This window comes from Lingula anatina, chromosome 7, assembly GCF_051362555.1.
Source record: "Lingula anatina isolate TDL-2025a chromosome 7, LinAna3.0, whole genome shotgun sequence".
NCBI lineage: Eukaryota > Metazoa > Brachiopoda > Lingulata > Lingulida > Lingulidae > Lingula > Lingula anatina.
Genome location: NC_141773.1, coordinates 4,056,691 through 4,078,595, shown reverse-complemented (window position 1 = coordinate 4,078,595; position 21,905 = coordinate 4,056,691). Strand labels below are relative to the sequence as shown.

Genomic DNA, 21,905 nt, shown 5'->3' with positions numbered 1-21,905 from the left:
GAAAATACAACAATATAAAAAGAAAGAGGAACCCCAAACAATTAGCAGTCAGTAGATTTTTTTATTTTGAGTATTTTTGGAATTTTCAGCATTTACGCCCCAATCTTCCTTATAATTTTCGCGGGTTTTATCCGGGTTTTTGACACTAATTCGCTTTGTTAAACAAAATTAAATAAAATGGAAAAGAATAAAATCATTGTGATTTGTAATGTACCGATCGACTTACAGGGTACAGTTTAACATACGTCCTTCTTCGAGTACTTAGCAAGAGGTGAATTTCAGATTTTATTTTAGAATCAATACTTTCATCAGTACCAAGTTTATTGATTTTTTAGTGTAATGATAATATTTATTTTCAACCAAAATGGCACATTTATAGCATTTATAACACTAAAATGGTTATTCTCTAAATATATGAGGTATTTTAAAAAATTGAAATACGTGTTCAAGAACTGCAGTAGAATTTTAAAAAATTGGTAGAATCAAAAACTTATTAAAAAGTTGACAATGTCGAGGGAATAGAAGTCCTTGGGGCTCTCTCTGTTCTCAGTTTTAGCACTTTAAATACCTGGACACTTCGTGTTTTCGTTATTTATTTCATTAGCATGCTTTTTTTTCTTCATAAGAACGCATTGCCCAAAGTAACTGTAAAGAAATGACAAGTTTGCTGAGCTTTTTGTGGGTAGGGTCTGGATGCTCCGGTGTTGTTATACAGTAGTACCTCAGTACTACTAATTTTCCATACACACATTGTATATAAATATCTGGTCAGTTTAGAGATCGCCAATCGAACAACCGAACAATGGCGTTCAAAATTGGTTCATTCATAATTATATGTAAGCTATCCAACAGTGAATTGATTTTACGATAATTCACGAAACGCCCGCATCACCTATCAAAATGCTTATTTTACATATACGAATAAATTTGAAATCTGAGTCAAGTGAAGGAACCGCATGCTGACCATTTTTACTCTTTTTGCGACAAAGAATGGTTTGGCGATATGTAAAGAAAACATAATAAAAAGACAGTCATTTATTTCGATATTTACGAAGTTGCTTGTTTTTTTTTTTTTTTTTTTTTTTTTTGTTATGTGGAAAATCTTTGTGTCGAATATTAAAAGAAAAAAACATGAGTGAAAGGACCAACTACTTTATAAATCAAATATAAATGAAAGTGCTTGATCATTTGTACTACCAGTTCCTCCAGTTCCTCCAGGGCCTGATGGAGATGAACTTCCCAAGTGATGGCTTATCTTGCGCACCTGCGACCACAGGGACACCAAACGGCATTTCACACGGGGAGCACAGAAGGAGGTTGTTTTGTTTCAAATATTTGATTATCTTGTGGTTACTTAGATTTTCCTTTAATTTTAACTTCAGTTTCATTTTAATGTTTCATCTCTCCTTAGTTATTCAGTAATATTGCCATCGTATAAAATCTACAAAGCAATATTTTCTTTTATTCATCTTCAAGCGACATCAATATCACCTGTGAAATCCCTGTCGTACCTCACCGGAACTAAAAACCATATAGCTTACCTTGACCTAGATAGTTGTCACAAAGACAAATGTGTACTACATCAATGACTAATCTGTTAACTGATGATCAGAATGAAGTAATTGAATATCTCGACTTTTTATTAGTAAGATCGCAAGTATTTGTCATATTTAGAGGAGTGGATCTTCCTTTCTACGCTCACCGGCATTTGAAAGGTGACGGTAATATCTTAAACAAGGTGCTCGAGGGAAAGTGAAGATAAAAATGAAACCGTTACTGGCTAGTTGTTGCTGTTGGTTTAAACTGAAGACGGGGTCTTACGCTGCAGGATTCTATACACTGGTAAGTACCTTAATTTTTTTTATTTTGATAAGATTAAGAAATCTGCTCGTCTCATGTCGGACAGGCCTATCAGTGATCGGTGTAGTTTTCCATTTAAAAATGTTGGTATTAACTCCCCTTAAAGAGCATTGCGTTCATCCAGATATTTTGGTGTCAAGGGTGGCATGGGAATTAGACAATGGCTTGATTACTTTCTCGCTGTCAATGGACCTGCTTCTAGTATCTGCTGTAAAGATGTGATAACATTTTTTGTATGAATGTTTTCCGATTTATACATAAAAGTTTTCGATCATAAAAATATCGCCTCCAAAAATGTCAAACAATAAGATACTAAGATAGAGATTTAAATTATTATTTATTATTATTATTATTATTATTATTATTATTATTATTATTATTATTATTATTATTATTATTATTATTATTATTATTAATTTATTGTTACAAGCACATTTTGATACAAAGGCTTTGAATTAACAATAAATTACTTGGGGATCATATATAGGGCCTATTTATCGATTCTACGTTACAGTACCCCTACATATTAGGCCTAACTGAAAACATTAGAAAAGTAGAAACCCCAATCAAGATATATGGCTGCCTCATTAATCTATGTGTGTGTGTGTGTGTGTGTGTGTGTGTGTGTGTGTGTGTGTGCGACAGTAAATGGATAGGTATTAGAAACATTTTCTTACAGTGTAGGCCTATAGGCACAGTATGCATTACAGGTTTTAGTCAGTGTGTTCCTAACATTATATATTCATGTCAAAATTCTGCTTTTTTTTTTTTTAGCTTTTTTCGTGATGAAATTTGCACTGCTGATATGGAGCTATTCATATGGGGTTTTTCTATGGGGCTTTTTTTTTTTTTTTGGAGGAGGGGGGAGATAACCTGCCCTTTCTTTTGAAACTAAGGCGATAAAGCAAGTGACCCTATTTATTAATTAGTATTTTGCACCTAATCTATAACTTCAAAAAATTTTGAACGTTTTATTTATTTATTTACCTATTTACTTATTTGTTTATTCATTTATTGCAGTCAATTTTTCTGGTTTTTCAACCATTTAATAACTCATCAACCATCACTGGAATTATTTTCGAAATCAGATGTACTCTATTCATGTACATTTAAGTTTCAAGGTCACCCTTTTATTCACATAAATCATAGTTAACGGTTTCACACAGTAATTTACATTTTGTATGAAATGCTATTTCGGGCAGCGGTGCTGGTGTCGCCATTTTAAGGAATGTAACACATCTCTCGTCATTTAGGGTAGACTATATTTAAAAAACTATATTAAACTTCAAGTTACAACATATCAAATCGCGAAAAAACATGAACAATACGGTTTTCTGGATAACTGAAATATTCAACAATCTGATAAATTTGTTTAGTTAAGGGTTTGTTTCATGCCGCTTTAATTGTTATTCCTCCAGATTACCTCAGTAATTGACGTGGGGCTGGCTATCTACGCCATCGTATTTCTTAACAACTACAAAGAAGAACAGCGAGAGACGTTCAGACTTCATCAGTACGAAAATTTCGTGCCACCCGGTGAGTTTGCCAGAGTTCATTAGGCAGGGCTAATATTTGATATCGATTTCATCGAAATTTGATTTGATTAAGAAAACTTAACGCCTTTGTGGGTATTTAGTCAAACAGGAAATCGGGAAGAATATTAAAGTCAATTTATGAAGTGAAAAGTTGTTTCTTCCTGTTTCTTGCGAGTCGAAAAAGGATTGAAATGTCAGAACCGATTTGTTTTCATTTTTGAAAATGAACAGCTCTTTTCGACAGTCCGGTTTTGCGACATTAAAATCGTTAATCGTTATATTATCTTCCAGCCTCTGTTCCCCTGTTAGTAGTAGGTTTGGTCAACGCCATACTTGGTGCTCTCATCTCAGTAATGCTGCTAGCGATGTTACGGAAGGTAAACTGGAGTGCTTATTTTGTGACCGCCGTTGAAGTGTCTTTTTTCTTGTTTTGTTTTTGTGGCGATTTTTCCATTTTTATCCCTGCAGTGTATATCTTACAGCAATAACTTTTCTATCTCCCTCTCACTATCTTTTTTCCCTTGGATGCATTAAGGTTTAACCGCCAGTTTCATGCGACGCTTTTCAATATTCATTTATTCTTCCTTAATGATTTATATCTTAAAAGCGTAAGTAGATGCACGGGGAACGAATTTTAAAAATAATGGGAGTAATTAACAAATCGGAAAGAAATAGCGGCGTTGAGGGGGTAAATGGGGGGGGGGGATGGGGTGTCTGAAATAACCAAAATTGTGTGTGATTTAATTCTGTACTTTCAGGGGTATGCAGGACACGTGTGGATGAAGTTATGGTGCGCTGGGTTCTCTCTCTTCAGAATCTATGAAATCGTGGGCATAGGCTACGTGCTTGCCATCCTAGGACACAGGCTCACGGTATGTTGAATAATGTACACTCCTCAAAAGTGAAATTCTGAAATCAGCGTCCAGTGATCATATTTTAAATAGAGCGAGTTTATGAAAATAAGGTTTACTAATGTACTGAAAAAAGTTCATAAAGAATAAGATGTGCATTTTCAATTGAACTCTTTACCGATTCATTGAAACCGTTTACTTCATCTTGCAAATGAAGCTGGCATTATGCGGTTCTCTTATTGCTCATATTAAAAATACTTCAAACTATACATGTAGTTTTATGTTAAGTCTTTAGTATATTTTTAGCGACATTTTGGCCAGTGTCATGCGTTATTACTTTTTTCTTATCTAATACAAAAAATATTCATCATCTGTTATCATTCATTTCAACAGCGGTCAAAATTCGGCAAGCACATGCAGCAGTGAAGATGGTTCTTGTTCAATTCGTGCCTTTACAATTGGCAAGGACAAGTGGCCAATTGTATGAAATTTGATTGATTATTTTTCAATCAATTTAATCTATTTCAGACTGTGATATATGTCAACCCCGTCCTGATTGCACTGTTTGTATTCTGGATTCTTGACACGGGGATTATTGTAAGTACTGGGAGATGTTCATTGTGTTTGCTGTAAAGTATTGTTTTAAACATTAAATTGCGTTCGTGATTAGAATAATGTGTCGTCATTCAAAATGCAGAGTTGTCGACTCCACGCATCAAACGCGTATGCTGCGTATATCATCAAAGACAGACTGTTATTGCATTGGTAGTAAAATGTCAGACAATAGATCTTTACATTTTGAGTACAGTCATGCAGGCAACTGAGGATGCTTGTGAATACAGTATTTACTGAGGAGGAAGGGGATCGCAATGGGGAAGTGTAAATCACAAATGGGCATGGATACAAGGATAAAGGACCGCTGGCAACGTACTCATATAAAGTATCACCATTTTAAGTGAAACAACGTGGAAGGCGGTGAGTTGCGGGACATGTGAAACCATGCTTCCTCAATTTACAAGAATTGCCTCTTCAAAAGAAGAACTGAGCCATAATTGATTTTGTTGTTCCTTTTTCCTTATAGGGTGCTGGTGTGGTGTGCGTTCTGTCTCATTATGGAGAGTTAGACCAAAGAGAGAACAGGAAAAAGCGGCGCACTAAGGAGGTCCTGACGCGGATAAAGATTCAGGAGAGGAGGGGCAACAGTGGAGAGGTGGCGCGCGCGCAGCAGGTGGAAGAAGAGGGACGCAATCTCGACGAACAAAAAGAGGCCGAATCGCATTTGCTATGATTTATTTTTACCGTCGGTTGTAGGTAGAACTATCATTCAGCTTTTTTATTTTTTTATTTGTTCTAATAGATATGCTACTGTAAGGACTGAGCTGTGACATGGATTAAGGCCTTTTTTGTAAAAAAAAAATGCCCTCATACAGCAGACTTAACGGGAATTGTTGACCATAGAACAACAAAAATAACAGTATGTTTTAAGTTATTGTTTAGAGGCACGGGAGAGGGTAAATGTTTTCCAAGCAGCCATACATTTAAATCAAGTATTGTTAACATAAGCTGTATATGCTATAAATAAAATGTCAAGTTTTGTGGTCTGTTATGTCTAGGCCATGAAAAGGATGTTAACACGGGACCATATGATCCCATTTATGATTTATGTAAAATTTTATGATAAAAATATAAAGCATATTTATCTCAGGGCAGATCACCAAAAGAGGGGGGGAGAGAGAGAAGGGTAACTGCAGTTAACATAACTTTAAATTTGAGAAATTTTTAATTGTCTCAGTGTTGATTTTTGAACATTTTTAATACTTTTAACATAGCATGTACAAAATAAGTATTACGTATTGCTTACATACATGTTCATCCATGTAGCTGTACAAGTGCCTACGTAGCTGACTGTACAAATGACCCAAACTGCCACTATAGGCCAGTTGTTACATTTTATAGACCCGTTAAAGGGTGCCCTATATATCTGGTGGTTTGGCACTACATCTAATTATCTTAAGAGTAAAATTTTCCTTCTCCCAAATCATTGCTTGACCCTGGATTCACTGTTCTATACCATTATTCCTGTTAAATGATTTTGTTCTTAATGTCTAACCAGACAGTTTTTTTTTTTTTTTGGACACTTCAGAAAAAATTACTGACATCAGGTGCTTTAATTTGACAGGTTTTATCATTTTAACAGCCCCATATGTAAAAGACTAGTTTGGTAATAACTCAATCTTTTCATATGTGAATTTTACAGATTCTGCATTTTTTAAGACACATATTCTTAAAATAATAGCATTCCTGTTGAATGGTAGCAACAAAAGTGATAACCAGGCCTAGGCTTCCTTATAGTGCTATTGTATACAGTAATTGCACCACTAATGCTATGTAAAAACATATTCTTAATCATTCCAAAATTATATGTCTGAAAGACTGGTAATTTTTCCCCATTATTTATATGTAAAAATAGGACTTTCAAATACTAACTGTATATGTTTTAAGTAAGAATTTTGCTTCCCATTTTTAACTTGCCCCCTCAAAAATATTTGCAGAATTTTTCATATTTTACTTTAGTTAAGTATCAAATAAATGTCCTGTATTTCATGAAAGAAACTAGGTAGCTATTTAATGTGATTAGTGGCATTCTTGTTTTTCTTTTTAATTCACAAGCAAAGCTGGTGGTACATAATTAGGAGGGAGCCACCACCTCTCTGCACCTCTCTTAGTGTGTATTGGGTGCACAAAAACCTCATTATTCAATTTCCAAAAACTCAGTAAGTATCAATAACCCAGTAAGTATCATTCAATTTTACTGTGAAGGATATCCTTCGCCTAAGCTTTCATTCAAAATGAAAGAGATATGGGTAGTTTTAGTAAGTAGATTAATTATGATGGCATACATTTTTTATTGTCCCAGTTGTAATGAAAGTAAATAAGTGTTAGACAAAAATCTTACAATTTATTGTACATATGCAATTGTTCCTTTTGTATCAGCATGTTTACTAATAAAATATTTTCATACAAGAGATTTTTGCACAGTTTTCCATTTCTTATCATAATTCTCCACTGCCATCCTACTGCAATAAAGGAATGTCTTAACATTAAAAGATAACAGTTACTTCTCAAAATATTGCACTAATTGTTCATTTGATAAACCGAGACTGGGTTCCCATAAACCCATCGTACTAGCAGTTTCGATCTAACTCTGGATTCTCGTTAAATTGCATTCAGATTTAGCGACTTAAATATCTGTCATGCCCACTGAAGCCGCTAGGGGGTAATTAACTTTCATGCACATTCAAGCTAAATGTTTAGTGAGAAACACCTTGATAGAACGAAAGAACGATCCTGTTGGTCTGATAGGGTATGGGGATGGTCCCTAATAAGGCCAATTTGGAAAAATTAACATGACTTTCTGTTATGTCAAAATGGCTGCAATGTATTCTGTAATAGTCCTGGTATTTGCCTCTTCTGTCAGATAGAAATGCCCTCCTTTTAGCATCATTTTATGAAAGGGTCCATCGCTCAAATCTGACCAAGCTGAAAAGAAATACCTGAGAAAGTTAATAAAAACACAAATAAATCTTTCGGTGGTGACCTGATGAAATAAAGATGGGTCATAAAAAATTCATAAACACAGAAATTTTGCAGGTTATCATTAAACTACACAGAATTTTTTCCTTTAAAAAAAAAAGACCCATCCATGTGTGATATCTCTAGGTAGACATTATATCTAAGAGATATCACAATTACAGGTGATTTCACAAACTGCTTACCTTCTAAATCATGAGGCCTGTCTTCGGAGCCATCAAACACACTGATTGGGCAGGAAAAGGGTTTCACTTGAGTCTTGTCATAGTTGCTCCTGAATAAGAATGAAACCAGAGGATAAGAGAGGCGATACAACCCCTTGGAAAAGTACCACCACCTGGGTTAGGCACATCCTGAACACGAATGAAATAAGAAGCAATGCTTGATGCTAATGACAATGTATTCCCATTTTTTTTTTTTTTTTTTTTGGGGGGGGGGGGGGGGGGAGGCACAAATTTTGCTCAAAAAATATTAATTAAACCTCTGCACATTAAAATATGTTGACCGATTCCGTAAGAGCAATTTCAAGGAAAGTGTAAAATTATTTTCCTTTTCTTTTAACTTCTTGTATAGGATACCAACCAACATTAATACTTTAACTGCTACAATATACATTTATATGTGAAAGGTCACTTCAATAAATTAAATATAAAAATATAAACACCAATAAAATAAAATAAAAGATAAAACACACAGACACACCAGTAATTCTCCAATATGCAGAAGTCTGCTCTCAGTGATGGAAGGAAAAGTTTCATCATTTCTTTGTCATCAAGGATCTCTCTTGGTGTTCCTCCCAAACGTCTCATATTTTCTACGAATTCCTCGTCACTCATTCCTGCAGTTTTTACCTGGTTTAGTTTACGTTTCTCTGACTGGGGAAGAAAACACAAAAAGTTGATGGAGTGGATTACCTTGATGAGGATTTACAATACCACTGTTACAATTAAGTCACAAGTGAGACCAATGAAGGAAACAAAGAAAAAAAGGAAAACAACACATACATGTGGGACTTTGTGGGATAGTCTGGGACAGTATGGGACAATCTGGGACTGTGGGATAGTCTAGGGTAGATAATGAGAGAATGTTAAAACACAATATTATAAATAATAAATGTAAACCAAGTATTTTCGGTCCAGCAACTAATTTTGCTAAGAGGCAAACATTGTGTCTGAATGTAAAATATCAGTATACTGAGAATGGACCACTGTTGAAATATTTACTAACACAATTTTAGACATATCTACCACAATGTATTGAAACCCATGTATCTGGTGTGATAAATTCAGTGCAACCAGAGTAATGACAGTCTCTGCTAATTGTGGTATGAATCATAGCTTGCCAGTGTCTTCAGTTATTGTGAGAAATTATCTTTACAGCAAATATTTCTGTCATTAATGCTTTTAGCTATGCAGTGTTCATACAATACATTTTAAATTGTGAATAATGAAAAAAAATTGGCCATATAATGAACTGAGGCAAGTTAACATGCAGTGCAGTAATCACTCACTAAATTTGAACAAAACAAATGTATAATCCCCTCCCCTCCCAAAAATGTGTATTGTTAAATATACTTTAAATGCCACTTCAAAAGTTTTGAAAATTTATATGACTTCATGTCCAAAAGTAAAGTGCTGTGGTAATTGGAAAATAATAGATTATGAAAAAGTAAAATTTTAGATAAAGTGAGGCATTTGAATATTTCACATAATTAGGGTAATTACTCGATCTTTTAATGGGCAAAGATGATTAAACTTTGAGACACATAATGTTATAATCACAAAAATTATATTTCTATGTAGCATTTGTAGTGCTTTCACTGCATATAACTATAGAGTAGCCTGATTTTTAATTTTGCTTTCACCACTCAACAGGAATGTTCTAATTTAAAGAAATTATGACTTACATAATACAGTAGCTGTAAAATTAAAAATTTTCCCGCCACTGAAAAAATCAAATAATTACGAAATTCAGTATCTGCAAAATTCACGATTTCTCCCATTGAAAAGATTGAGTAAATACAGTATTATACTTACATGTGGGGCAGAGGCCCCTGAGAAGAAAAGATGAACGGGGTCTAGCCCATGCTTCTCCTGGAGCTGTTTAGCCACCTCATATCCCATATAAGATCCCAGGCTGAAAGACAGTGAGAAATGGGATGTGACTATACTCCTATGACTCATTCCTGCAAGCATGACAGTAATAAATACAGACCCAAAGCCAGGGGGGTTTTCCAACAAACTACCCTTTTTGCTGGGAAAAGGTCCCCTCTGGGTAAAATTTCATCTAAGTACACAATGGTTTCATGGTAAAAGCTCCACTTTATCAGAAAAAGGACCCCCCTTAAAAAATTGCTAGCTACGGGCCTGAAATAATATGATTTTCTTTTAATTGTGATAAGAACAGGAAAGTATATGGTGACAGTGATGACAGATGTAGGTGGTGGCTAAAAGTTCTGACATATTAATATTGTGTCCATCTGTCCTTAAAAAGCCAGCCACTTAAAGCTGACATATGCACAGACAATCTATATCAGTTTAAACATCAATACAGACAAGATGAAACAGCAATACCATTGTTCCTGGGTAAATGACCCAATGGCACGCACTTAAATATCTTACCTGTGCCCTCATTTTAGATTGTAAATAAAAATAATATCATCATAACCATTATATAATAATAATAATAATAATAATAATAATAATAATAATAATAATAATAATAATAATGATGGTTGTGATGATATTATTTTTATTATAATTGTTATATAATGGTTATGATGATATTATTATTATTATTATTATTATTCTCTTACCTGTGTCCCCATATAGCCAGTGCTGTTCCGTGAGCAGAGACATATTTATACACAGCAGCTGTGACATCTTGGATATAAGTCTCCGGGTCTTTGTAACATGGCTCTTGAAATCTGTTCTCTCTTCCTGGCAATCTTATAGCGCAAACTTGGAAAAAGAACATATCAGGTAGTGAAACACATTTACGTTACTGTGGCATGATATAAGGGCTATAACAACTAAGGAAAGCACAGTGCTCAGACCCGCACCATTATTGCAAGGTAGCTCAACTGTCACCCTTAATTAATTTATGGATCACCCAATCTAATTGACTCTCATGCAGTCAGCCCAGTTTTGACAAATTCTGAAAATGTTCTCAAAATCCTCTCATGACTTTAAATTTTGAATTAGGCTGTTAACTATATATACATATATAACAACAAAACAAAGGTAAAAAAACGTCTTTCATGCACCATATATACATTTCTAAAAGCCCTTGATAGCACAGGGAGGATTTGCTCTATATAAGCTCTAGGACAACCTCCCCACCCTCCTTTTCAAAATGCACATTTACTTATCCACCCGTCCACCTTCTCCAAAAGGGAGTTCTATCATACATGTACAATGGCCAGGCTCTTGGAACATTTTTAAATTTGTTCAAAATATCTGTATTAATTATCCCTGGTATAGCAGGCAGTATTTCATAGCTGGGCCGTAGCAATAGTCCAAAGGTTCAATAGTTTTAAGGTTCATTGATCCGAATATTCACTAGCCAACCTTCGGACCAATGAACCCTTGCTTTAAAAGAACGATGAAAATGTTACCATTTTTTGAACCAATGAACCTATGGACTATTGAGAAGCCCCCTTCATGACTCGACAGTAGAAAATACCTTCTATGGTTTCTGGCAGTAGCTGTGCCCATCTTCCATACCAGTTTGATCCACCTCCTGCCCAGGGGAAACAAACAAGAACGTACTTGGCGGAGGGACGCTTCTGTCGACAATTCAGCAACTTTTCAGCCATGGTGAGTCCACGCCTGAAAGCCTTCATATAAATGTTCACCTTGGATGACCCTGGGAAAATATCCTGAGCATGAAAAATTACAATACATGTTTTACTGCAGATAATATCCCATTAAAAATGTGTATATTTGTCATTTTGGGTGACAGTACCCATTACATACTCTATTGTTTAAGTGGGGAAATTTTGAATTTTACAGATACTGTAAATTTTAAATCTATTATTTTTCTATTATTAGAACATTATCAGAATATTATTAAATTTTAAATCTATAATTTTTTAATTATTATTAGATCATTACCAGAACATTATTATTATCAGAACATTCCTTCTGAGTGGCATCAACAAAATTGAAAAAAAAATGCCTCATACCACTCTATGGTTCCATTCAGTGCATTAAATAGACCACTAATGGTTTTTGTAAAAATATAATATTTGTGATTGTAAAATTATGTATGTGAAAGTTTGATTATTTTTGCCCCTAACTGCAAAGATTGAGACTTTACCGTAATGCATGCCATGAATTGATGGGGGCGTCTCGATAGTCCGAAGGTTCATTGGTCCGAAGTTTCATTGGTCCGAAAAGTGGTAACATTTTCATCAATTTTTTAATCAAGGGTTCATTGGTCCGAAGGTTCTATAGTGAACATTCGGACCAATGAACCTTCGGACTATCGCTACGGCGCCGAATTGATAGACAGCTAGAAACATTTTGACAATCTAACCTTGACTACACATAACTTAAGCATTACAATATATATATACCGGTACGTGGACAATAACATTTACAACAAAGCCACACTGTACTATTATCTACATGAAACATGATCGTATGATTTTTTTAACAAAATACCATACACTAGTTATAGTGCTGAATTGCCTTAAAGATGCCATGGGTAAAACACTTCATGGCAACATTTTCATCTAAAACGGCAAGTATAAAGGTATTAATACCGTACATACAGAGTCACTGTGCACATGTCATTGTACAGGTTTATAGACAGGTTAATGGGCACGCGACATGTGGGTGCATTCAACACCTTCTGAACTCAAACGGTGTACAGACTAGACACAGGAAATGATGCGGTTGGTTCTAAAACAAGAAATGGTAACAGTAACTACAAATGCATTAAACATTTGGATCATGTTGGTGATTTGTAACTGCTGTGCACACCCTCAGTTCTGGTTATTAGGCGAACCACACACTACATGTAGTACTCAAATCAAGCCCTCTCCCGCGACCCCATCCCCCGGCCGTGCTGTGTGTTCAAACGGTGCTAAAAGTGCCCTTTTTGTGTGACAATGATATATAGCCTTGATATCAAACCATTATCAGTCTTCCTATCAATTAATCAGGATTAATGATACATTGATACATGATGTTCCAGTAGAATAAAATTTCTGTACCTGAAAGCTGAGGGGAAAGAAATAACATGTGTAAGGTGTACCCCAAGACAAGCCATATTCAATGTCTATATACTTAATTACAAATCTAATCTCGCGTTATCCTGGTGTCAGGTGGGCAATGTTAGCTTATTACCATCTAAATCTGGGTGATGTTTGCGAAGTTATACTTGAAAACCCACCTTAAACCAAACCTCTACTCGAAGTTATTTTTTGTCTAAGCTACAGTAAGGAGTCCTGAGAAATATTTCATCCTACATACTAGTAGTCTGTAGACATGCCGCGTTTTCTTCAAAGGGGATTAAAAAATATTTGCTGAATATAAAGAGGTCCGGGGGGAGCGGTAGGGAGCGCTCAACAGGCACAAACGTCACTACACAAAATGCTCCAAGCTTGATTGACGTTTTTCCGATAAAAGCTAAACCTATCATGTGAAAACTCTTTGCCCTTGAACTAAAAATGAATAGGGGCCAAGTAACGTTATCTGGTACTGTGTGGGGGCACATCAAAAAGCCGATATATAGCACAGAATCAAAATGGCGTTTGCGACAGCAGGGAGGTCGATGAAGCTCTACTGGGGTTCCGGCAGCGCACCTTGTTGGCGCGTCATGGCAGTGTTAGAGGAGAAAGGGCTCGGAAAATACGATAGCAAGCTGATCTCCTTCGACAAGAACGAGACCAAATCTGAGGAAATCATGAAATTGAACCCACGTGGTGAGGTACAGGACCTATGTCGCTGACAAAGCGGATGTGACAAATATGCTGGACCTTTCTTTAGGACGGTCAGAGAGATCACCCTCAGCTTCAGAGAAAACCTGAAACAAACCCCTACACTACACTACACTACAGCATACCCTAGTACATTATTAGGCCTACTTGACGCGGCAAGGGTGTGCTGTGTAGAGGTTTGTTTCAAGTTATCGCTGCAGCTCAGGGTGGGCAAAGATAACCGACAAATTAATATTATGAAAACATTTTGGTCTCTTTTCAGTGTCCTAGCCTTTTCCTTTCTCCCATTCCACCAGAATCCCCTTACTTTTCCTTCAGTCAGCGTCTACATGAGTTCCACAGGCGCCACAAATAGCCTGTTTGTGGGTCTATACCTACCCTCTACCAGGGCCACAGATTGATTTTTCACTAGACATTAACAGATATGTCTCTGGTTAAATAGATAGCTAATCTCTGCACTGTGTACTCCCTCAGCAAAAATGTCCACGATAATAATTGCGGCCCTGGTAGAGGATATATAGTCTATACCTATGTATAACTCCACCTCCATCCCAAGCATTTTTATCAGCCTATGACTCTGACTCCTCGTAAACCCATTATCTTATTTAAATCCACGTGTGTCCGCTTATCGGTGTCCCATATAGGCCTAGGCCTATATTACACAAGACCCTAAACTGCAGAATATAAGCCCTGCACTTGGAAGTGTAATATTGAATTAATTATGATTTATTTTTACCCTTAGGTGCCAACATTTGTTATAGGGGAAATCGTCATCAATGAATCGCTGGCAACCTGTTTGTACCTCGAGGTACGGAGGCATCTTTATTGAATGTTATATAAATGTACTCTAAAGGCTACCAAATCCAATTTTCCTTGAGAAAAACGCAGTTTTCTCTTACTAATGATTCTCGGGTCGACTCGTCTTTGCACTTAGATTCGATGTTTTGTACAATATCAGACAATTATAAAATAAAACGTTAATAGCTATAAGTTGGTACTCAGAAACGAATCGTAACTCCCTTTAGAATGACTTCTTCCTGACATGTCAGAAGGAAATACTGAGTTCTGAAATGTCCTCACAAGTTCTGTTACACATGAGATGCAGCGCTCTTTTCTGTGATCTTGCAGGACACGTACAAGTCGTCAGGTGTGCAGCTTATTCCCAGCGATTGCCCCAAAAAGGCCCAGGTGCTGCAAAGAACTTTTGAGGTAAGAAATCTACCTCCGATAAACTTGTTTGGTGGGTCCTAGAAGAAAAACGAAGTTGGCTTCGGCCACAGTAGCCTGTTCCTACCATGGCCCATGCGTACGTCTTCCAGATGGCCCCAAACATGCAACAAATTGCCATATCGACATGGTGCATGCATGGGTCCATCTGAAAAAGGCAAACAAGGGTTCTTATGGACCATGGTATATTTCAATATTGCTTCCCTATTCATGAAGGTTTCCTGCAGGTACTAAAAAGGTAGCAGAACGCCTTCCTCGCGCTTATTTTCATGTTATTACCGATATCAAAAGACTTCGTCATATTTAAAAGCAACGAATTCTAGCCTTATTTGGGCACAGATAATAATAATAATAATAATAATAATAATAATCAAGGGGTGCATTATTTTGATGTTTGTTATTTTTTGCCCTCTACAGGCCCCGGGGTTCATGAAGAAAGGACTTGAGGACCTGGGTTATCTGTACATGGAGGGCGACGTTAATGAGGTAAGAGGAGAGACTGCCAAAAAGTTGGAGTCTCTCTCTCTCTCTCTCTCTCTCTCTCTCGTAATTTGTTTAATCCTTTATAACCCCGCACTCTCTCTCTCCTCCGTCTTTCTCTCTTGCCCCGATAAATGTCTTTTCAGATGCAATTTGAACATTTCAATAAAACGAAACGAAATTATGAAGAGCCATTTGCTTATTGAAAGAAATATTAACTTTTCCCAAATGCAAGTTATCAGTCAGTTTAATGCAACTCCTATACTTCTACTTTTTTCTTATCGCCTTTTTTTCAGGAAGAAATGAAAGAGAAAAAGACATCACTGAAAGCTGAACTGGCTCTGTGGGAAGGTTATCTGAAGGCAGTATGTACTAATTTAATCCGTATCAATTTTTTACTTTTCAATTTTGAGAAACATCGATTTTCTTAGTTTCGTGAAATACCTAAAGGGATAGGTGGCTTGTTTTTTGGTGTTACATTATGTTTTATATCGTCCTGTCAGATAAATTCAACTTTCAGTTTAAATTCGGTTACAATTATATAATTGACAATTTGCGTGCACTTTCCTGTCATTTCGTAGAATGATGATGTTGTTTGGGATTTTATTCTTTTAAAATAAGAATTTTGTCTATTCTCGGCAGGACATTATCGTTGTTGGTATCAACTTGTATATTAATACATAAAGACGAACTAACACGCCAAGGAAATAGATATCCATATCTTTTAAAGTATTAAATTCGGCAATGTTGCCTCGGCAATGTTGAATATAACACAACAATTATATATGAGAACAATTTTAGATGAATTGACGTTTTTCGCAAATATCCGTGTAGTAATATTATAACCACTTACCACTTTACAATTACTCGATATATAGTCTGAACAGATTGATAAGTGAATGGTGATATTTTCAAAAATGGCCTATATTATAGAATAAGCAGGTGATTTACGTGTATATGTAGCACACACGTGTACAATAGCGGCAATAATTCAGTCTATCAGTTAAGTGCATGTTTCTTGCAGGCAGGAGGTGACTATTTGACTGGCCAGGACTTTACAATGGCCGACTGCATCTTCTTCCCCGTCTTGGCCGTTATGGTACGTCTCGGCCTTGCTCTGCGCCCTGCCTTCCCGGAGCTGGGAAAGTATTATGACGCGGTCAGCAAGCGACCTTCCATTATGAAAACGTGGCCGCCACACTGGAAGGGAACCGAGGGAAAGAAGTGGCTGAATGATGTGTGCTAACGTCAAGAATAACAACAGCCCATAGCAAACAAAAACGGCCATTTCTGGTGCTATTTACAATACCATGGTAACTTTTATTAGGTCTTGTATGGTTGTCGCGTCCAATATTTGTAAATGGTCTAACCAAGCCCTACGGTGTTTACTAGTATATGTGAATTGAAATTACGTAAGAATGGGCGCCATTTTGAATTAGCAGCCATATTAGACTGCAATCCAACTTTACAGACTAAATTATGCTTCAGCATCACGGACACATTGCTTTTATTCAAGTAAATAATTTCTATTAAAAAGTAGTAATTTCTAATTAAAAAGGAGGCCTTCTGAAAACATTGGATATGCTCATGGCAGCCATCTAGAAAAATGTTCACCGTATTTCACTAGATGCTGCCTTTTTATATATATAAAAAATGCAAGCGTCAAGCTTTTGAGCAATCTGTCCAAGTTTCTTACAAATTGAAACCCAACTGTTATGAAGTGTACTACGTGTATTGATATATAATAAAGAAGCATGTATACGTACACATGTACTAGTATTTGTTATGATTATGGCTTTTTTTATGTGATTCATACTGACTTCTAGAATTAAGTTTAAGGCCATCATAGACCTTAATCGGTTTAATACCTCTTTGATTCATCAGGGTATTATTCTTCAATTACTGCCGCTATGAATGTTGCAGAAGCGTCGACAAAAACTTTATGTAGCATGTGTTCGTATTTTACCTTATTGGAAAATGCAACATTAAACACACAAAAACTATCAGGAAAGAGTCACTTAACTTCACCGAGTTGGGAAAACACGCTGCTATCTTCAATCGGCGGTTAAACAGCGATGACATGAAATCGTCTCTCTTGCTTATCCTTTCCGCTTAGAATATGTGTCGTATTTTGCTTTATTTTCATATCAATAACACTTTGCCCTTGAACTAGAAAATGAATACGGGTAAATCAACGTTTTCTGGTACTGCGTGTGAGGCGCATCAAACAGTCAATACAGTACAGAAACAAAATGGCGTTGGCGACAGCCGGGAGATCGATGACACTGTACTGGGGCTCAGGATGCGCACCTTGCTGGTGTGTTATGGCGGTTTTGGAGGAGAAAGGAATCAGAGACTACGAAAGCAAGCTGATCTCCTTCGATAAAAACGAGAACAAATCTGAAGAAATAATGAAGATGAATCCACGTGGTGAGGTTAGGCCCTATGCCGCTCACAAAGCGAATGTGATTTACTGCATGGGTTTCTCATTGGGGTGGGCAGAGATCACCGAGAGATTTATGTGAAAACATTTTTTGGTCTTTGTAAAGTTTTCTAGCATTTGCATTTTTACCAATCTATCAGAGGTCTCTTACATTTCCTTCAATCAGCATCTAGTCGAGTTCCGCAGGTGGTACAAATGACCTGTTTGTGGGTCTGTGTACATGTAGGCCTATGCGTACGACAAGGTATGACTGCATATAGCCTCAGTTTTTTATCCTAATTTCCACGTGTTCCCGTTTATCGGTGTCCCATATATTTCACAAAACCGTAAACTTTAGAATGGATTGGTAATATTGAATTAATAATGGTATATTTTATATTAAGGTGCCGACGTTTGTTATAGAGGACATCGTCATCAGTGAATCGCTGGCAATCTGTTTGTTCCTTGAGGTACGCAGATATCTTTCAAGAATGTTACCTAAGATTGTGTATTCTTTAGGCTACTGGTTTCAAATCCAATTTTCTTTGAAAAAAAAAACGCAGTTTTATTCTCTTACTAATGATTCTCGGCTCGGCCCGCCTTTGCACTTAGATTCGATGTTTTTGTACAATTTTAGATAATAATAAAATAAAACGTTTAAATAAGTTGGTTCTAAACGAATCATGATTCATTTAGATTAACACGTCAGAAGGAAATACTGAATTCTGAAATGTTGTTATGAGTGCTGTTACACGCGAGATGCAGTTCTTTTTTCTGTGATCTTGCAGGACACGTACAAGTCGTCCGGTGTACAGCTTATTCCTACCGATGGCCCCAGAAAGGCCCAGGTGCTGCAAAGAACTGTTGAGGTAGGAGATCTACCTCCCATAAACTTGTTTGGTGGGTCCTAGAAAAAATACAAAGTGAGCTTCGGCCACAAAAACCTGCTCCTACCATGGCCCATAGGAGCCTGTCCGTGCGTCTTCCAGACGGCCCTAGACATGGTGCACGTCGTTTTGGCATGAATGGGTCCATCTGAAAGACGCAAGCATGGGTTCCTTTGGGCCTTGGTTTGTTCCAATATTGCTTCGTCATTCATGAAGGTTTCTGGCAGGTGCTGAAAAGGTAGCAGAACAAGTCCCCCGCGCTTGTTTTTTTATGTAATACCCGATCTCATGAGACTTGTCAGTTTTCTGTGCAACGCCCTTACCCCCTTTGGGCAAATACAGGGGTGCATGTTTTGACGTTTGTTATTTTCTGCCCTCTTCAGGCCCCGGGATTCATGAAGAAAGGATTTGAAGACCTGGGTTATCTGTACATAAAAAGCCACGTGAATGAGGTAACAGACACGACAGGCGAGACGGCCAAAATCTCTCTCTGTCTCTCTCGTAATTGTTTAATCCTTAATTACCCCTCCCTCTCTCACCTCCCTCTTTCTTTCTTGTCCTGATAAATAAGTCTTTTCAGACGCAAGTTGAACATTTCAATAAAACGAAACGAAATTATGAAGAGCCATTTGCGTATTAAAAGAGATATTAACGTTTCCCAAATGCAGGTTATCAGTTTAATGCAGCTCCCATACTTCTACTTTTTTCTTACCTTTTTTTTTTCAAGATTGAAATTTATTTATTTCATATTTCAGGCCTTCAGACCCAGAGTACATAGTTCAACGCATTATTTAATAGGATAAAAATATAATAAAAGTAACAAACATTCTCAATATAAATATGAAAATAAAGGTATACATGAAGTCCACTTATTCAATGATCTTGGTATAATATTTTCTTATTTTGTTACAATGATATAAGTAAGCTGCCAATCTTTTTTAATAAAGTCATCGTTTCGCGAAGATATAGCATCTGTCATGGTCATTGTTTGTATATCTGGTATGTACTCTTTTCTGAAGTCTATATATTAACTACGCTCTTGTAGGACATGAATCACGGTTACGACATAACTATATCCTTTTGAAAAACAAGCGATGCATAATCTGTTTTCTGCCTCTGTGCTGTTATAGCGTCCATTTTCTACCTGTAAATCATGATTCGATATTCTAAATTTACACAGACATCTGTGTTCTGTGTCTAGGTTACTGTATGACTCAAAGGTCTTTTTTTTTCAGGAAGAAATGAAAGAGAAAAAGGCATCACTGAAAGCTGAACTGGCTCTCTGGGAAGGTTATCTGAAGGCAGTATGTACTAATTGAATCCGTATCAATTTTTTACTTTTCAATTTTGAGAATCATCGATTTTCTTAGTTTTGTGAAATGCCTAATGGGACAGGTGGCCTTATTTGATGTTACATATTGTATCGTCATGTCTAGTAAAATTTAACTTTCAGTTTTAATTAGGTTACAATCTTATAACTGACAAATTACGTGCATTTTCCTGTCATTTCGTAGAATGATGATGTTCTTTTGGGATGTTATTCTTTTGAAATGTGAATTTATATATTCTCAGCCGTACATGTTATGGCGATTTGGCACCAATTGCAACTTGTATACTAGTATGTTAAGACGAACTAACACACCAAGGCAATAGATATACACTTCCTTGAACGTACCAAATGTTGTTACAACAATCTAAATTATATAAAAGAACACTAATATATATTAAAACAACTGTAGATGAATTAACGTTTTTCAGCAAATATACATGTAGTATTTTTATAACTAGTTACCAGATTTACCAGATACCAATTTAACAATTACTCATTATAGTCTTGATAAGAGAATGATGATATTTTCAAGAATGACCTTTAATCTAGAAGAAGCAGATGATCTAAATGTATATATAGCGCGCATGTGTATAATAACGTCGACAGTTCAGTGTATCAGTTAAGTGCATGTTTCTTGCAGGCAGGAGGTGACTATTTGACTGGCCAGGACTTCACAATGGCTGACTGCATCTTCTTCCCCGTCTTAGCCGTTATGGTGCGTCTCGGCCTTGCACTGCGTCCGACCTTCCCGGAGCTGGGGAAGTATTATGAAACGGTCAGCAAGCGACCTTCCATTATGAAAACGTGGCCGCCACACTGGAAGGGAACGGAGGGAAAAAAGTGGCTGAATGATGTGTGCTGAAGTGAAGGATAACAACAGACCATTGCAAACAAAAATGGTCATTTTTGGTGCTATTGTCAACACAATAGTAATTTTTGTGAGACCTTAAAATGGACGCAAAGGCGCTTCTTAGATTGTTGTATCTATTTTATCGAAATGATCTAACCAAGTCCCATAGCGGACGCCATCTTGGATTAGCAGCCATATTAGATTTTAATCCAGCGTTAAAGACTAATAATACATTATGTTTCGTATCACAGACACATTGTTTTCTGCTAGTAAATAACGTCTAAAAAGTAATGAAAGCATATTACACGTTCTCCATTTGGCATGCTTGTTGCAGCCATTTTGAGAAAAGGGTCGCTGAATCGCTAGGTACTGGCGCTACTAACAATCTTTTCAGCAATCTGGCCAAAATTCTTGCTAATTGAATTGTTATGAAATGTATTGCAGGAGGTCATATATAATAAAATCTATATCTAAACGTACACATGCACTAGTATCTTTTATGAATAAGACTAATTTTTGTTGTCATTTATGCTAAATTCTATAATTAAGTTTAAGGTCTTCATAGACCGGAATTGCTTTAATACCTCGTTGATTCACCAGAGCATTATTGTGGACATACTGCCGCTATGAATATTGCAGAAGTGTCGACGAAATCTTTTATCTATTTTATTAGGTTACCGTGTGTTCATGTTAAGATGTGCTTTATGCGTTTGGAGTGTCCCAAAGTCTTTTTATGTCTGAATATCCTACAGAGCTTTACTTATCATTTCCAATTCGGATATTCATAACGATTCATAAACTCCTCAAATAAAAGTCAATATTTCCTTCTAAAATGCCATGAAGACATAGCGATCTAAATTGATCACGAATCGTTAAGACCCAATTTAATTAATAAGGAACAGAAAAAAGCATTAAATATAATTGC

General features: G+C 36.4%; 4 protein-coding genes across 5 annotated transcripts; 3 read left to right on the top strand and 1 right to left on the bottom strand.

The window, feature by feature from the left end:
• The first annotated feature begins 1,523 nt into the window (after window positions 1–1,523).
• LOC106181169 (uncharacterized) lies at window positions 1,524–6,862 on the top strand. The gene is made up of 6 exons (XM_013565474.3): window positions 1,524–1,842; window positions 3,279–3,396; window positions 3,687–3,772; window positions 4,154–4,267; window positions 4,775–4,843; window positions 5,328–6,862. The coding sequence occupies exons 1-6, from the start codon at window positions 1,765–1,767 to the stop codon at window positions 5,532–5,534; spliced, it is 672 nt and encodes a 223-aa protein (XP_013420928.2). The 5' UTR covers window positions 1,524–1,764; the 3' UTR covers window positions 5,535–6,862.
• Window positions 6,863–7,130: 268 nt separating this feature from the next.
• LOC106152278 (S-acyl fatty acid synthase thioesterase, medium chain-like) lies at window positions 7,131–12,769 on the bottom strand. Of its 2 annotated transcripts, none has more exons than XM_087016861.1 (7): window positions 12,615–12,769; window positions 11,522–11,717; window positions 10,653–10,797; window positions 9,874–9,973; window positions 8,540–8,712; window positions 8,023–8,111; window positions 7,131–7,786 (listed from the first exon to the last, which is right to left on the bottom strand). In XM_087016861.1, the coding sequence occupies exons 2-7, from the start codon at window positions 11,679–11,681 to the stop codon at window positions 7,665–7,667; spliced, it is 789 nt and encodes a 262-aa protein (XP_086872987.1). In that variant the 5' UTR covers window positions 11,682–11,717; window positions 12,615–12,769; the 3' UTR covers window positions 7,131–7,664. The 2 variants fall into 2 exon arrangements, with proteins under 2 accessions (XP_086872987.1, XP_086872986.1); XM_087016860.1 differs by having other exon boundaries at window positions 12,606–12,768.
• A 754-nt stretch (window positions 12,770–13,523) lies between these two features.
• LOC106181154 (glutathione S-transferase A-like) lies at window positions 13,524–17,256 on the top strand. Its single transcript, XM_013565454.2, has 6 exons — window positions 13,524–13,774; window positions 14,527–14,592; window positions 14,913–14,993; window positions 15,429–15,497; window positions 15,788–15,856; window positions 16,516–17,256. Exons 1-6 carry the CDS (start codon window positions 13,592–13,594, stop codon window positions 16,735–16,737), a joined length of 690 nt encoding a protein of 229 aa, XP_013420908.2. The 5' UTR covers window positions 13,524–13,591; the 3' UTR covers window positions 16,738–17,256.
• A 381-nt stretch (window positions 17,257–17,637) lies between these two features.
• On the top strand, window positions 17,638–21,459 carry LOC106181155 (glutathione S-transferase A-like). The gene is made up of 6 exons (XM_087016862.1): window positions 17,638–17,926; window positions 18,318–18,383; window positions 18,702–18,782; window positions 19,184–19,252; window positions 20,036–20,104; window positions 20,771–21,459. The coding sequence occupies exons 1-6, from the start codon at window positions 17,744–17,746 to the stop codon at window positions 20,990–20,992; spliced, it is 690 nt and encodes a 229-aa protein (XP_086872988.1). The 5' UTR covers window positions 17,638–17,743; the 3' UTR covers window positions 20,993–21,459.
• Window positions 21,460–21,905: the final 446 nt, after the last annotated feature.